The sequence below is a fragment of the Manis javanica genome, chromosome 7 (genome assembly GCF_040802235.1).
Source record: "Manis javanica isolate MJ-LG chromosome 7, MJ_LKY, whole genome shotgun sequence".
Taxonomy (NCBI): Eukaryota; Metazoa; Chordata; class Mammalia; order Pholidota; family Manidae; genus Manis; species Manis javanica.
In genome coordinates, this window is record NC_133162.1 from 42648695 (window position 1) to 42665448 (window position 16754).

General features: G+C 40.0%; 1 protein-coding gene across 8 annotated transcripts in view; it reads left to right on the plus strand.

The window, feature by feature from the left end:
* Window positions 1-16754, plus strand: part of CFAP70 (cilia and flagella associated protein 70) — a 170969-nt gene that overhangs the window by 93083 nt on the left and 61132 nt on the right. For all 8 annotated transcript variants that reach the window (XM_073240876.1, XM_073240875.1, XM_073240871.1 and 5 more), the window contains 5 exons: window positions 4292-4462; window positions 4646-4723; window positions 6304-6395; window positions 14011-14071; window positions 14366-14560. In XM_073240876.1, the coding sequence (XP_073096977.1) occupies window positions 4292-4462; window positions 4646-4723; window positions 6304-6395; window positions 14011-14071; window positions 14366-14560 (597 nt within the window). The remainder of the gene's footprint in view (window positions 1-4291; window positions 4463-4645; window positions 4724-6303; window positions 6396-14010; window positions 14072-14365; window positions 14561-16754) is intronic.

Here is a 16754-nt window from a genome sequence, read left to right on the forward strand (position 1 = left end):
AGAGCTGTCCAGCGGCTAATGCCCGTAGGCAGTAGGCCCATCCCTGAACTGTGGGGTCTAATTGCTTGGAGAGATAAGCTACTGGGGCAAAGGATGGGCCATAATATTGGCCTAGGACTCCTAGAGCTTGACTAGACCTCTCATGAATGTATAATGAGAAGGACTTTGACAAATCAGGAAGATGGAGAGCTGGGGCTTCCACAAGGGCTCAACGGAGCTTAATGAAGGAATGTCAGGGTGAGGAGGATATGGTTCTTCAGGGGGGCCCTTGCTGAGGTCGTATAGGGGTCTTGCCAACAGGGAGAAGTTAGGGATTCACGCTGTAAAATACCCATCCAGGCCTAGAAAGGAAAGGATTTCTGTCTTGGTTTTGGGAATGGGCAGGTCAGAGAGGAGCCATTTTCTGTCTAAGGTAATGGACTTTCTTTGTTGAGATAGAAGGAATATGAGGTAAGTGACAGAAGGGGAAGAGATTTGAGCTTTGACGGGGGATACCCGGTAACCTCTGGAAGCTAGAAGGTTAAGTAGGGAGGCAGTGTCAAGTTGAGACTGTTCCCATGAGGGACTGCAGAGTAGAAGATCGTCCACGTATTTAATAAGGTGGACTCAGAGTGATCATGATGAAACTGTTTGAGGTCCTGAGCTAGGACCTGTCCAAAAATATGGGGACTATCTCGGAAGTTTTGTGGCAAAACTGTCCAAGTGAGTTGTTCTGAATGTCTTGTGTATGGGTCCATTCAGGTGAAGGTGAAAAAATCTTGGGAGGAGGGGTCCAGAGGGATAGAAAAAAATACATCCTTGAGATCTAGGACTGAGAAGTGGGATGCCAAGGCAGGGATCTGCGATAAAAGGGTGTATGGATTTGGAACTAAGGGATGGATAGGGACAATGGCCATGTTAATGAGGTGAAGGTCTTGGACAAGGCGGAAAGATCCGTTGGTTTTTTTAACAGCTAATATGGGGGTATTAAACGGGGAGTGAGTGGGTCTGAGGTCATTTTTGTTTAAGAGATCTTGAATGATGGGTTGGAGGCCTATGAGAGCTGAAGTGGTTAGGGGGTATTGGGCCTGACAGATATACTGAGAGGGGTCACGTAATTTGATAGAGGCAGGAGGACACAGAGCCACGGAGGGGCTCGTAATGTCCCAAACCTTGGATTTACAGGGTGTATGAGGGTGGAACCGAAGCTTTCATTGGGTAGAGGGGGGTCATCGGCTATGAGGGTCATCAGAAAGGGAGTACTGTGGGCTGTGGGAATGGATATAGTTATGGAAAGATGGAGGAGAGAAAGGATGTCCCATCCTAGTAAAGGGATGGGACACTGGGGCATAACCAGGAAGGAGTGGGAGAAAGGTATGGGATTGTCTTGGATTGTGCATAAAAGGCGGGGGGGTGGTTAATGGGAAAATCTGTTTACTTCCAACCCAGCTATAGGAGTAATGGCAGGTGTGGTAGGGCCCTGGTATTCTCGCAAGACTGAGAAGGTGGCTCCTGTATCTACGAGGAAGGAGATGGGGCTACTGTCTACTATTAAAGTAACCCTGGGCTCCTGTTTGGTGATGGAAATGGTCGGGCGAGAAGCCCCCGGGCCCCATCAATCTTCTTCTGCCAGCACCACTACGGCAGGCTTAGGATGGGGGTTGTTCATCCAGCCTTCCCTTCGGGTGGCTGGGCAATCAGATCCCCAGTGGCCCTTTTTGTGGCATCTGGGGCATGGGGTGGTAGGAGATCTGGGGGAGGGGCACGCCCTTGACCAATGTCGTTCTTGTCCGCACTTGAAACAAGCTCCTGGGGTGGGGGGCTTGTTTGTAGAAGGGCGCCCAGGTTGTGGTTTTATCAGCTGGGCCAACATTTGGAAATTGGCCTGATCAGCCTTTTGTTTACAGCGTTCTTTCTCCTCCTCCCGGTTATGGAAGACTTTAAAGGCCACTGTTAGGATCTCAGTCTGTGGGGTAGCGGGGCCCTGTTCTAACTTTTTGAGTTTAGCTTTAATATTGGGATAGCTTTAAGCTACGAAGTATGTCATAAGGGCATGTCTTCCGTCAGATGTTTCTGGGTCCAGGCTGGTATACTGTAATAGGGCTTGAGTGAGTCTGTCTAAGAACTTGGAGGGAGTTTCCTCCCTCCTTTGAATTATGTCTTGGAGCTTTTGAAAATTGACTACTTTACGAGCTGCGTTTTTCAGACCTGCTATTAGGCAGGAGTCGAAAATATCTCGAGAGCGGAGACCCACGGTGGTGTTATCATCCCAGTGTGGGTCTTGTTTGGGGACAGCTGTGGGGCTAGGGGGATAGGTGGGGTCAGTCCTGTGGGTTTCGGTAGCATGCATTTGGGTGAAGTCCCAAACTCGTCTACGCTCTTCATGGAGGAGGGTATTGGCCAGGAGCATGAAAATATCATGATGTGTGAGGCTGTATGACTGGAGGGTCAATTGAAACTCCCTGATGTATGTCGTGGGATCAGTGGAAAGGAACCTAGGCATTTCTCAAGTTGGGCTAAATCTCCTAAGGAGAAAGGGATGTGAACGCACACGATGCGTTTGGATATTGCTACCTCCCGGAGGGGGGTGATAATTTTGGGAGGCCCTCGGGACCGAGTCTGAGGGGGACTGAAGGGTTCTGGCTAAGTCTGTAGGGGAGAAACAGGTGATGAGGGCAAAGATGGGGGAGGCCTCCGGGACCTAATTAAAGTGGGGGCTGAAAGGCTCAGGCTCAATCCACGGGGGAGGGGCAGGTGAGGGGGACAAAGGCGGAGTAGGTGAGATGGGGGAGGGGATGGTGGGGGAGGAAGGGAGAAAGGCTGTTGTAGGAGAATAAGGGGAAGGGAGTGAACGGGGGGGCTTCTGCGGGTTGTAGGGGGCGGCAGTGGAGGAAGTGGAGAGGCTGTTGTAGGAGAGGAGGTGGTAAGGGCGTGGACAGGAGGCTTAGCGGGAGACATGGCTTGCAGGCTAGGAGAACTTGGGGGGAGGTGGGGGGAGGAGGAGGCGGTGGCAGTGAGGGGGGCAGGAGGAGGAGGCAGAAAGCTTCTATATAGGGAATCTCCTTTCATTTTTTCAGTCACTGGCAGTAGTTAAAGAGATCACGAGTGATGTTAGGATCAAGAGTTCCCCCTGCAGGCCATTGGTTGTGATTATCTAGGGGGTATGTCGGCCAATCTTAGGAGCAGTATTTATGGAGTTTTGGTTTTCTATCAGGTGTCTGGGAGAGGGTAGTTAGATGCTTGACCAGCATTCAAGAGGTGAACTTTCAGGGAGGGATGAGGAGGCTCCCATGGCTAAAGGACAGAGAAGGAGACAAACAGGGGAAGACGAATGGAGATCCTCGGACTGGAGGCAGACCACAAGGAGACAAAGGGTGTCCCCGATGATCCTTGGTGGTCTGCGGAAACTCGTATACGAGTCGGAATTTCTTAGGAAGTGTGGGTCGTCACCCAGACTTCTCTAAGAAGGCAGAGTGCCAGAGTCACGAGGAACCTAGTACTAGGAATTTTTGGCAGATGGAACGGAAGGAGGAGGGGGGAAAAAGGGAGTGTTCTCATCTGCAAAGGAGTCACCTCGTTTGTGGTTGTTGGAGGAGGGGCCTAAGGGTCTGCTGCAGCCATGAGGGCTTGAGTTGGGGAGAGTTCCCTCCTCATCCCCGAGCATCAGGTCCTTGCTGGATGATCACGGTCAATGGCGCTGTGATAGCTCAGGGAAGAGTGGCCCACTCTGGTGGAAAATTTACCCAAAGGCCAAAGAGGAGTGGTGAGTGTGAGGAGCCAGCGCTGGAAAAAGAGGATGAGGGCAAGCTGCTGCTGGTGTTGGGAGAAGACGGGGCCCAGTTGTGGTGTCCCGTCTCCCAGGTTTCGGCACCAATGAAAGGAAGGAGCGACACACAGCAGCAATTCACCGGAGAGTTCCGCTTTATTAGGAAAAGGTGCTGGATTATATACGAAGGGGCATGAGCTGATTGAGGTGTCACTTCTACGGGGCTGGTGGCTATTGGCTGGGTGCTGCGATTGGGAGGGGGGGGCGAGAGGTGATTGGGATTCAGGTGGCGCCGGCGGGAGCCGAAGACCCAGAAGAGAAGCAGAAAGTTCGCCATCTTACGGGTGGGTAGGCAACTTTCTTTGATGGTTTCACCTGCTCAACAGGTATGGCAATGCAATTAAGTTTTTCACTTCCCCTAACTCTCTCTACTTCTATAATGTTGAAATTATCTAGAAAACTAAGTGATGTTAAAAAATAATGTAGGTTTCTTTTGAGTTTGTCTCATTTGCCTGAGATTCATTGCTTTTGTTTGTTTCTTTTCAGACCAAGTGTTCATTTAGTTTGTTCCGGGATAGTGTCCATCATTTGATTCAGAATAACAAAATAGGAGGAATTAATTCTTCCATATCCAAACCAGTTATTTCTAAGAACCTGAAAGAAGATAAAACAGTCAAAGAAAAGGATATAGATGGAAGGCCTAGGCCTGGGGATCCGGTAGGTTGTTGAGAAGGGTGATTTTGCTGTTTTTGTTACATTCCAGAGGCATGCACTGAGTTTTGGTTTGGTGAATTGCATCAATTCAGTTTGTATTTTGAAGCAACATAATTATCATTGTTCCTGCCATTGTGATGACCATGTAAGAATTCAGTTTTTGAGATTTTTCTCATTTTCTTTCAGCAAGCACCTAGTATAAAATCTCAGAGCTCAGATACTCCTTTGGAAGCTGAACCCTCTATATGCCACAATCCAGGACAGGTAACTATGCATAAAGAATTGGAATATTAAGTTTAAACTCATCAGTCCTTTAGTGAGCAAGATAGTATGATATAGTGGAAAATGCTCAGGAACATGCTCATTATTTGAGGTACTATCCCATATTTGCCATGACTAGTTTATTACGGCCTTGGGTAAATTTCTTTGTCTTGTTGAGACTCTACAATGCTGGGGCACCAGATTAACTTTAAGGTCCTTTATAGCATTAAAAATTTATGTCTTTTATTAATTCTACTATATTAAACATTCTGAGGGATGCAAAGATGCATTATCTGTAGCATTCATTTATCTCCTTTCAGGACACTTTACAGTCTGGTGGGCAAACAGGCCGATACATAACTATTCATAATACAAACTTTTGAGCTGTAAAAGAAGTTGAAATAAAAGTGTTGTTTAAGCTCAGAGGAGACAGATTAATGCATTCTAGTCTAGCATGCGGTCTATTGCATCCTATTCTATGCTAGGATGAGACTAACAGTCTCAGAAAGCTTCGTGGAAGAGGTGGCATCCAGGCTTAGTAGTGAATGATGAAGATGCCACATGAAGATGGAGAGACATTACAGGGCAGGGGACAGCTTGAGTCAAGGTACAAAGAAGGTGGCAAAATTCAGGGTATTTGAATTAATTCAATGTATGGTATAGAGACATGGAAAAAAGGAGAGGTTCTAGAAGGAAGTGAGAAAGAAGAGACACTGAGTCAGGTTGTAGAAAGTCTGGACTTAAGTTTGTAGATGATAAGAGATTATTAAGCCTCATCTTGGAGACTAGTATCAAAGGTTTTTCTGTCATGTAAAATAAGACCTTGTGTGTTTCAGAGCATAACTCTTGTGAGGACATGAAAAAGAAAGAATGAAGTTTGGGTGAGCACTTCAGATGTCAGTTTATATGTTTTTCTTATAGTACAAATGGGTGTTGATGACAGTTTGATTTAGGGAAGGGTTTGTAGTGAAGAATGTCAGAAACCTGCACAGGCATGGTGTGGAGCTGGGAAACTTTGGGGGTATTGAAGAATAAGATTTAGATAATTCATGTTTCAAGCCACATTTTCTGGAAGGATGACAAAATCACTAAAAGAAGAGTCAAAAGAGAGGTTGATATAGGAGAAATGATAAGTTCAAGTCGGGATGTGTTGTATTTAGAATTCTGGCAAAAATCTGGGTACAATGTCCATCAGGTTGTAGTTGATAAATGGTGGTGAGGAGGCTGTGAGTGTGAATGTCAAAAGATTATCTTTCTGCAGGACTCATGAAAGATTTGGTGGAAGAAAAAATGGCATTTGTTTAAAGTAGTTCCAAGAAAAGAATTGAGCAAGTTAAACTGGGCTTCAGCTGGGGTAGAAGTTACTAAGAATAAAAATGAAAACCATTTTCTGCAAGACGTAACTACTGTTGCTGTTTGCCTTTTCAGTTATTTTTGTGTGTAAAACTATTTTAACAGTTGAGTTCACACTATATATATAGTTGTATATGTAATTTTCTCATTTTAAGTATTATGTTGCTAAAATTTTTTCATAAATATCTGTTTTTCTGGAGTGAATAAATTAGAGAAAAATGTCTTTATAGCAATATGTAGAAGCAGGGACATACATTGTGTTGGAGATTCAGCTGAACAAAGCCTTGGTTCCAAAGCGAATGCCAGAGGAGCTAGCCAAAAGGTATGTGTTAATGGTTCTCATACTTGTTTTGCAAAAACAACTTGGGTATAAATAAAAGGAAGTTAGTTTGTTCCCATAAATTGTAATTTCCCCTGGGCTAAACAGCAGTTGTCTAGTTTTTTCCCCCAGATGAAGTTTCTTTTGTTTCTGTTTCTTTCTTTCTTTTTAAAATTAGAATATAGTCAATATGCAATATTATATTGGTGTCAGATGTACAACATAGTTCTTTGATAATTACACATTCCAAAGTGCTCACAAGTGTAGTTACCCTCTGCAACCATACCAAGATATTACAATATTATTTTGATTATATTTTCTATGCTGTACTTCCATTTCTATGGCTAATTTATTTTATAATTTGAAGTTCATACCTCTTTATCCCCTTAACCTATATCAACCATCTCCCAAGCCCTCCCCCAGTGGTAATCAATAGTCTGTTGTCAATATTTATGGGTCCATTTCCTTTTTGTTTGTTTGTTTTATTTTTTAGATTCCATATATAAGTGAAATCATATAGTATTTGTCTTTGTCTGACTTATTTCACTAGCATGATACCTACTAGGTCCATCCATGTTGTTGCAAATGGTAAGATTTCCTTATTTTTTATAGCTCTGTAATGTTCCAATGTGTATATGTACCACATCTTCTTTGTCCATTTATTTATAAATGAGCACTTGGATTGCTTCCATTATCTTGGCCATTATAAATAATGGGGCAGTAAATGTAGGAGTGTGTATAGCTTTTCAAATCAATGATTTTGTTTTCTTTAGGCAAAGTCCTGGAAATCAAATTGCTGGGTCATATGGTATTTTTAGTTTTAGCTTTTTGAGCAACCTCAATATTGCTCTCTACAGTGGCTGGTCCAATTTACATTCTCACCAGCAGTATAGGAGGGCTCCCTTTTCTCCACATCTGTTTTCTTATTTCAATACCAGTATATGCCCATTATAAACATTTTTTTGAGAAAATCAAGATCAGCAAGAGAGTATATGAAAGCACCCAGGTTTCTGCTTGCCCAGTGATAACCACTTTTAATAGCTTGGTATTTATCCTTCTGGAGTTATTGTAAAGCCTCTGTATTACTCCTATACCTACACACACACACACACACACACACACACACACACACACACACACACACACACACACACACACAAAATGTGTTGCAATTAAAAGTGAGTTTTATGTTGTGCCATAGTGCTGATTATGTTTCTGGGAAATTGTCCATTTCATCTAGGTTATCCAGTTTATTGATGTACAGTTGTTCATGGTATTTTCTTGTTATCCTTTTTATCTCTGTAAAATAAGGAATAATGTTCTTACCTTCATTTCTGATTTTAGTAATTTGAGTCTTTGGTTCTTTTTTCTTAGTGGTTAACTTGGGGATTATAATTAACATCTTAAACCTATAATAACCTAGTTTGAATAATACCAATTTAGCTTCAGTACTACTCACTCTCCTCCTATATAACTCTATCCCTCCCTCTTTATATTATTGTCACAAATTATATTTTTATACATTGTGTGCCTATTAGCAAGTATTTATAATTATTGTTTTACTCATTACCTTCTAAAAAAGGTATAGAGGATTATAAACCAAAAATATAATACCAGTTTTCATATTTACCTTTACCAGTGTTTTTATTCATTTACCTTCAAGTTACTGACTAATGTCCTTTTTTTTCAGCCTGTAAGTCTCCCTTTAGCATTTTTTAAATAGAGTAAGTCTTAGTAACTCTCTTAGCTTTTGTTTATCTGGGATTGTTTTAATTTCTCTTTAATTCTTAAATGGTAGTTTGCTAGATGTAGAATTCTTGATTGGCAGTTTTTTCTTTCAGAACTTTAAATATGTCATCCCAATGCATCATGGCCTCCATGGTTTCTGAGGAGAAATAATGTTAATCTTACATGTCAAGTCACTCCTGTTGCTGCTTTTGACATCTTCTTTTTGTCTTTGTCTTCTGACAGTTTGATTGTAATGTGTTTTGCTGTAGATCTCTTTCAGTTTTTCCTGATTGGAGCTTGTTAAGGTTTTTAGATATGTCGATTTATGTATTTCATCAGATTTAGGGAGTTCAGGGGCATTATTTCATCAAAATTCTTTTTGCCCCTTTCCCTCTCTTCTCTCTCCAGGATTCCTGTAACATATATGTTGGTCATACAAATTGTGTTTATTGATGGTGTTCCACACAGTTTAGACTCTGTTCATTTTTTTACCTCTCTTTTCCTCAGACTGGATAATTTTAATTGTCGTATTGTTAAGTTCTCTGGTTCTTTCTTCTGCCTGATCAGATCAGTTGAATCCCCTAGTAAATTTTTCATTTTACTATTGTATCTTTCAACTCCAGACTTTCTATTTGGTTTCTTTTTATAATTTCTTGTGTTTTACTGATATTCTTACTTTGTTTATACATATTTTTCCTGGTTTCTCCTAATCGTTTGTTTTTCAGTTTCCTTTAGCTCTTTGAGCATGTTTAAATTATTTCATTTAACATCTTTTTGTAGCTAGTCCAGTGTCTGGGCTTCTTCAGGGATAGTTTATGCCAATTTATTTTTTTCCTTTGAAAGAACCATATTTTTATATTTATACATTTTTTTGTCATTTTGTTGTTGAAAACTGGACATTTGGAGATTATTGTGGGAACTTTGGAAGTCAGGTTTTCCTCCTTCACTAGGGTTTGCTGTTGTTCTTGGTTGTTGAATTGTAGCTTGTGTTCAGCCATATTTTCACAGAGTCCCTTGAATGCCAAGATCTTAATATAAACAAATGAACAAAAACCTCTTTTTTATCTTTGTGATGACTCTATGCTGGGGCATTCTTTTAATATTTAACTATACTATTTATAATTCTGCCTTAGTTTTCACTTCCAGCATGTACTGAGACTATAGATCAATCAGTGGTGAAAGTTTAGGGTCTTCTCAGGTTTATCTGAGCATATATCCTCTCCTGAGCACATGTGTGGCTTTTTAAATTCCCCAGTATACATGCAGTACTTCGAATACCCTACTTTCCCAAAGAAACTATCCAGCTTTTCCTTTTAAGTCTACTGTATGTCTCAACCATAATTTTTTCTCCATACAGCTGTGGATTTTTGGTAACCTTAGAATGTTTTTGAGCAATGCCCATCCACTTTTTTATCCTAAGTGGGTTTCAAGTTAGGAGAATCAGAATAGAGTACCTTAACTCAGTCCTTCAGGTAGCCCAAGATAAGTTAGAACAAACAGAACTTGTGAATAAGGTCTGCTCTGCTTCTCCAGAATCAGGGACAAGTGTGCTCCACTAGAAATGTAGGCTACCATCTTCAAGACTGCTACTTAACTAGGGATGGGGCAGGACAAGGACCAGTATAAAACACAAAACTTTCCTACCATTTAATTGCTTTTTCCTTGATTCAGTATTTGCTTGATTGCTGTAAACCTTTGACCTTCTTCCAGAGTGCTGCTAAAGTTGGTTCTGAAATTTACTGGTTATTTTTCAATGCTTCTGTGGAGAGATGGGAGTTTGGAGTTATCTACTCCATTTTGCTGACCTCTAGACACCACTTGATGTGAGGAGCACAAGGAAATGGTAGCTTTCATCTTGAAGACTATTGACTTTTGAGGCTTTTGAGGTGTTTGATAAACATCCCCAAATTGCCTTCTAAAAAGTTTGCAATTCCACAAGCAATGTATGAGACTGCTCATGTCTTCATACATATACTGAATAGCTTTTTATATTTGCTATTTTTTTGGGTAAGGAAACATCATTTTAATTATAACCCACATTATAAATGTTTTAGTGAGATTAACCTTTTTTTCACATGTTTATTAGTCATTTAGAAGTCTTCTTTTTGAGAATTACCTACTTACAGTAGCACATCTTTTATACCAGAGAGTTCTTAAACTTAAAAAATTTTGCATATAGCCCCTTTCCAGAAATAATTGAGAATACATACCATAAGTGCTATATATAAAATAAGGTTGATCATGTGGAAATAGAAAGCTAAAGAGTCAAGCCAGGGAAACAAAAAGGGAATAAAGTATTAAACAGAGCTGTCATAAATAAATATCAAATCGGAGTTGTCTAATAAGAAGTTATATAATTCTAATCATAAAGGAGGATGCACAGTAGTCCCAACAGAAACAAGATTTTTTCCTGGCATTGAATTCTAAAATTTCTCATTTAAGCTACTAGATAGGGAATACTGAGTGACATAATAACAGCATCCTTAATTAAAGTTTTTATAGCAAATGCAGAAGCAATTTCTTTGTGATTTTTTTATTGAAGTCTATATTACATATAACATTATATTAATTTCAGGTGTACAATGTAATGATTCAATATTGTATACATTGCAAATGATCACCAGAATAAGTCAAATTAACAGCTGTCACCATACAGAGTTCAAAATTTTTTTTTCTTGTGATGAGAACTTTTAAGATCTACTCTCATTGCAACTTTCAAATATGCAATACAGTATTATTAACTATGGTCACAACGTTGTGCATTACATCCTATGACTTACCTATTTTATAACTGGAAGTTTGTACCATTTGACTCCCGTCATCCATTTCACCCACCCCCACCAAATCCTGCCACTGGCAACCACCAATCTGTTCTCTGTATCTATGAGCCTTTTAAAAAAATTTATGATTAATTTTTATCTCTTCTGGCTTTTTATCAATTTAGTTTAGCTATATATAGTACTTTTTAAACTATATTAACTTTTAAATATTTTTAGACTTTTTTGGTAAGAAATGGTTATTACCTGTAAGTTGTTTCTTTGGCTATAGGAGAATGGATGGTGTATTTCTCCTCCAAGGAGATATATATCACCAAGCTTAGGTGATAAAATTATATAGCAAAGGCTATTTAGAATGGCAGTGATAGAAAGTCTGACCCAATGTCTACAAACCTTTGGCTCTTGGCTTAGTCATATGTATACCAAACAACTGAATCTATGTCATTGCCTAATAATACATATAAATTTAATGTACTCTAAACCATGAAAAGCTCAATTACTTTTATAATAAAAGAAATACAAATTTAAACTATCCTGAAAAACCTTTTTTTTTAATTGCCAAAGATCAAAAAGCCCCATAACTCATTATGTTGTTGATGAAGATATGGTAATAGTATCTTTTGTTCAAAACAGTGAGAGTATAAATTGGTACAGCTCCTGTGGAGGGCAGTTTGGCAATAGCTATTAAAATACAAATACATGTATCTTTTAACTTGATAATTAACTTCCAATGATTTCTTTTCAGATAAATATTCCTAGCAAGGCATTAATGACCACCATATTGTTAAATCCAATGACCTGCTTTCCAGGATCACTGTGACCTGTCATCAGTCTTTAATTACTCCGTGTTCCTTAAAACACCTTTATAAGGCTTGTAGGACACCATACTTTCTTGGTTTTATTCCTCCTGTTTTGGCCTTACTTATCTCTCTAGCTTCTACACATTGGAGTCCTTCAGAGCTCAGTCCTTGGACTTTTCAATCTATACTCACTCCCTTTATTTCTATCCATTCTCTTGACTCTCAATACCATTTATATACTGATGGCTCTCAAATTTATATATCAAACCTGGGTCTCTTGCTTGAACTCCAGATTTGTATATCTAGTTCTCATCAACTGTGGCCAGAGTCATAGTAACCTCTCACCTGGTCTCTCTGCATATACCATTCTACCCTTCAGTTTATTCTTTTAAAAAAAATTAACAACTTTATTAAGTTATAATTCACATAACACTTCACCCATTTAAAGTGTATAATTTGGTGGCTTTTAGTATACTCAGAGTTGTACAGCTATCACCACAATCGACTATATAAAATTTTTATTACCCCTAAAAGAAACCCCATATATATTAGTAGTCACTCTATATTTCTTCCCAGCCCTCATGCCAATCCCCTGTCCCCAACCCCCATCCTAGGCAACTTACCTACTTTTTGTCTATGTAGATTTTCCAATTCCAGACATTCATATAAATGGGATCATATAATATGTGGTTTTTATGACTGGCTTCTTTCATTTAACAAAATGCTGTCAAGTTTCATCCATTCTGTAGCATATACCAGTACTTAATTTCCTCATTGCTAAATAAAATTCCATTGTATGGATACACCACATTCTGTTTTTCCATTCGTCAGTTAATGGAATGTTGGGCAATTTATTCTTAATGTCACATTCTATAATGATTTTATTAAAATGGGAGTCAATTCATGTAACTCCTTGGCTTAGACACTACGAATGACTCCCTGTCATACTCTGAGTAAAAGTCAGTCTTTACAATGGCCTTCAAGGACCTACATATTCTTTATGTACTTTACCCTCACTTTTTCAGTCTAGCAAAACTAGCCTCTCTACTATTCTCACACATGTCAGCACATTCTTGCAGCAAGGCCTTCATACTTGCTGTTCTCTTTGCCTATGATTTCCTAATCCCAGATATCTATATGACTTGCTCCCTCACTTCCCTCAAGTCTTTACTCAAAGATTATCTTCTCAGTGAGGCTTTTCCTGGTGATATATGCTCCCCAACTTCACCACCCCTAGCTCCCACCATAGACTATCTGTGTTCTTGCAGTATTTTTCTCAGTGGCACATATCACTAAGATATTTTAATTATTTGTTTATTGTCTTTCTTTCCCCACTAGAATGTAAGCTCCACTGAGGGCAAGAATTTTTGTCTATTTTGTTTAGTGCTATATCCCCAGCATCTAGAAAAATACCTGATGAGTAGTAGGTACTCAGTATATCTTTTGAGTGAATGAATAAATAACATTGTCTCTGGGAAACAAACTGGGTGTCTGGAAAACACATTGGAAGAAGATAATTTATTATATATTGTTTCATTCTTCTTAAGGTTTGAATCATGTGAATATATATTACCTATTAAAATAAATAAAATTAAAATTTGAAATTACAAGCAGAGGTATACCATTACATAGGACCTATTAAAGAGAAATTGAATTTGTGAATTTAATTATAAACTTCAAGGCAGTACTACATACTTCAGCAGGAATTTGAAACTGTAAGGAGGAAGAGCTACAACTTAATTCCCTCTAGGTTCTTATAAGGTCCCCTGAAAATGGATGGTAGACGTTTTGGTTTTGGCATAAGTAGTTTGACAGTGACAAAATATATTTTCTTACTCACCATGAAGTCTGATGTCATTATTATAATTTACTGTAGTCTTATAAGTTATGACCAAGAGTACAGTTTTTATCCTAGATAGGGAAAAAAGCTTTCACTTGGCTGCACCATATAGATTTTCAAAACTTTGAGCCTTCAGAGACCACTGAGTACACCTAAAATCAGAACACCCATTACTCTCCCATCCCTGAGTCAAGCAGTGTTTTATGCACAATAACGGTTTGTAAAAATGTGTAAGGGTAAACCAGGACTCAAATTAGCCAGAAGTACAACTTAGCTACTCTCTGAGTAGCTGCTTCCTATCTAGTCCATAGCCATATACTATTCTAGGGTTCACATTCAGGTGTTTACATAGGAGAAAGCAATGTGCTCAAGTGTGTTGGGGAACAGACCTTAGATCTCCCCCACCCAGAATCTTTGGAGGTGGGAAATAAGAGAATATAGTAAGTTGTTGTTGTTGTATTTCTTGGATACAGGGTCAAGGAAATGATTCCTCTGAGGCCTCCTCTTACCCGTCGGACAGGAGGAGCTCAGAAGGTAAGGGGAGAGCCAAAGTGAAAGTAGTATGGTGTTGAATGCACCCATTTGAAAAAAAGACATCGAGTCTTCAGTATGTTTTCATTTTCCATAAGGAATGAGAAATTTTAGCTTTACATTATTTTCCTTCCTGGTGATCAGTGGCATGTAGAGTTTGATCTTTGGCTGGTGGTCTCTGAGCTGGGAAGGAAAGGGCAATTTATACCTAAAGTATTATTGAATGTAAAACCTAATCTAGTTTCAGACTTCCATTCCATGTCTTGACCTCTTTACCAGATGTTTGTATTTTCCTAGGCGGTGACTGACTACCATATGCAGATCAAGAACATTTCTAGAGCCATCTTGGATGAGTATCACAGGATGTTTGGGAAACAGGTGGCTAAACTGGGAAGTGATATGGATAATGAAACCCTGGAGGAGCAAAAGTGCCAGCTCAACTATGAACTTAACTGCTCTGGGAAATACTTTGCTTTCAAAGAACAACTCAAAGTAAATACTCATTTATTTAATTATTCCATGGATTTTTATGAATCATCTTTTCTATATACTTAGCTATCATTTTTTCTCAGATTATATTCAGCTGTGCTCTCACCTTTCTTGCTGTTGGTGCAAAGAGCTATTTTCAGTATGATAGAATGTCAGGAGAAGCTCCACTCCTGCAGAGCCTTGGAATGGTTCAGAATCTATTCCAAGTGTGAGCTGTGAGAAACTAATTCTTCACTTGAGGCTAGGACAGATTTTAGACTAGATTTCATGTTTCTCCAGCAGGCAGAAACTCTACCTGGTACTGAGTCTATGACTAATTATCTCTGTCTCCCATTATAAGTCTTTCTCCTGGTCCATGGAATCACTAAGATTTGAGAAATATTTACTTAATAATAATTTCCTGAAAAATAATGGCTAACATTTATTGACTGTTTGCTATAAACCAAATTTTGGTTTGTATTATACTAATTTAATCCTCATAACAACCCTATAAAGTATGTACTCCCCATTTTATAGATGGAGAAATACAACATTAGCTGGCTAAATAATTTACCCAAGGTCACAGAGCTCCTAGAGGTCAAAGATGGGACTTAAATTCAGGCTCTCTGGCTCCATATACCCCTTATGCACTTAAGTGTTACACTGCACTACTTCTCTGGCACATTTACTGTGTATCCTGTACTGTACTAAACAGATACTAAGAGGAAAAGAAGGGAGCGAACTCAACAGTGCAAGAAGGTTTATTGCTAAATCTGAGAGGGACCTCTCTGTTCTGGTGAGCAGAACAAAGAAGAGATCTCTTACAGGCTAAGAGGCTTTTTATGGCCAGGTTTTTTGGTGGGCTTTTGAGGGAATGGGTCATGGAAAAGGTGGGCTTGTGACTTGTGGACGTGTCCTTTGGAGAATGCTAGTAGCCTCAGAAAGATGAAAGCTAGGCCTCTCTGAGGTGGTGGGTGGGCTTATTCAGAACGGCTCTACTGTCCAGGTGCTATCATTCCTGGCTCTAAAGGGGTGTAGGAAGACAGGTTGCCATTCTTTTCTTGGCTACTTCTGCTTAGAGGGGGCAATGAAGGGGGTTTTCTGATATTTTGAAGCAGGAAGGCTGTTTGGAGGTGTTCTTGAGTAGTTGCCTGGGAGATGGCTACCACTCAATCCTGTAAAAATCTTTGGGATAGGTTAATTAAGCAGGGAAGGAAAAGAAGGAGGATGATAAAGGCTAATGAGGCCAGGAGAGTTAGAAGCCAATGAAGAGGAAGGGGAAAGGGATTATTAGAAGAGCGTTTAAGCAGTTTGAAAGCTTGTTCACAAAGGCTTTTTGCCCCATCCCTGACGAGGCCGGATTTGTTGTTTTAAAAGCAGCATTGTTCTTATAGTAGAGCATATATGCCATTCTGTGAAGCTGTCAGGAGATGAAGGCCTCTGTGGTTTTAGAGGACAACTGAAGCCAGGGAGTCTACTTGATCTTTACGTGTCCCAGTTGGTTGGAAACCTCTTTGAGTCCTTCGGCGAGTTCTTTGGACAACCTGGTGAAGTCTGAAAGAGAGACTCCTAGGGCCCCAATCCCTGTCCCAGCATCTGTGATTATTCCCATGGTGGCCATTAAGGGGACTAGCTGTGTGACACATTGTGCCCTGACATGGGTTATGGGGGAGATAGGGATGGATAGATTGGATGTTGCTAAGGAAAGGGTGGGAGTGAGGAGGCCCAGAGTACAGACTCCAGTCCATTTGGTTGGCAAGCAAATGTATGCCTTGTCTCTGCACACTGAAAAGATACCTGTTTCCAGGGAAAGACATCCCATAAGATCAAACCGAGACAAGAGGAGGAGGTCTGGGGCGGGTTGGGAAGTAAATGTCAGACCACCTCAAATTTGTGCCATATATGGAAGGAAGAGCTAAAAGCTGCAATTGTCAAGGGTGAGAGGGATGTGAGGGGTATGAGGCTCATTGCAATATTGTAGGACTCTCTTGGTTAAGAGTGGTGAACTTTTGGTTTAGGAAGATTCTGCCATCAAGTGTATCAAGATGTTTGCATTCTTGGGCTCCCCTGAGGGCTAGGGGAGTGTCTTTTAGGGGGTCTTTTCCTCTGTCTTTAGCAATATCTAGATGTGGCATTTAGACTGCCTTGGAAGGAAGTGTACCCAGATGCCTGTAAGAGAGTTCCCAGATGGTAAGTATTGTGGTGATCAGAGGGTGGG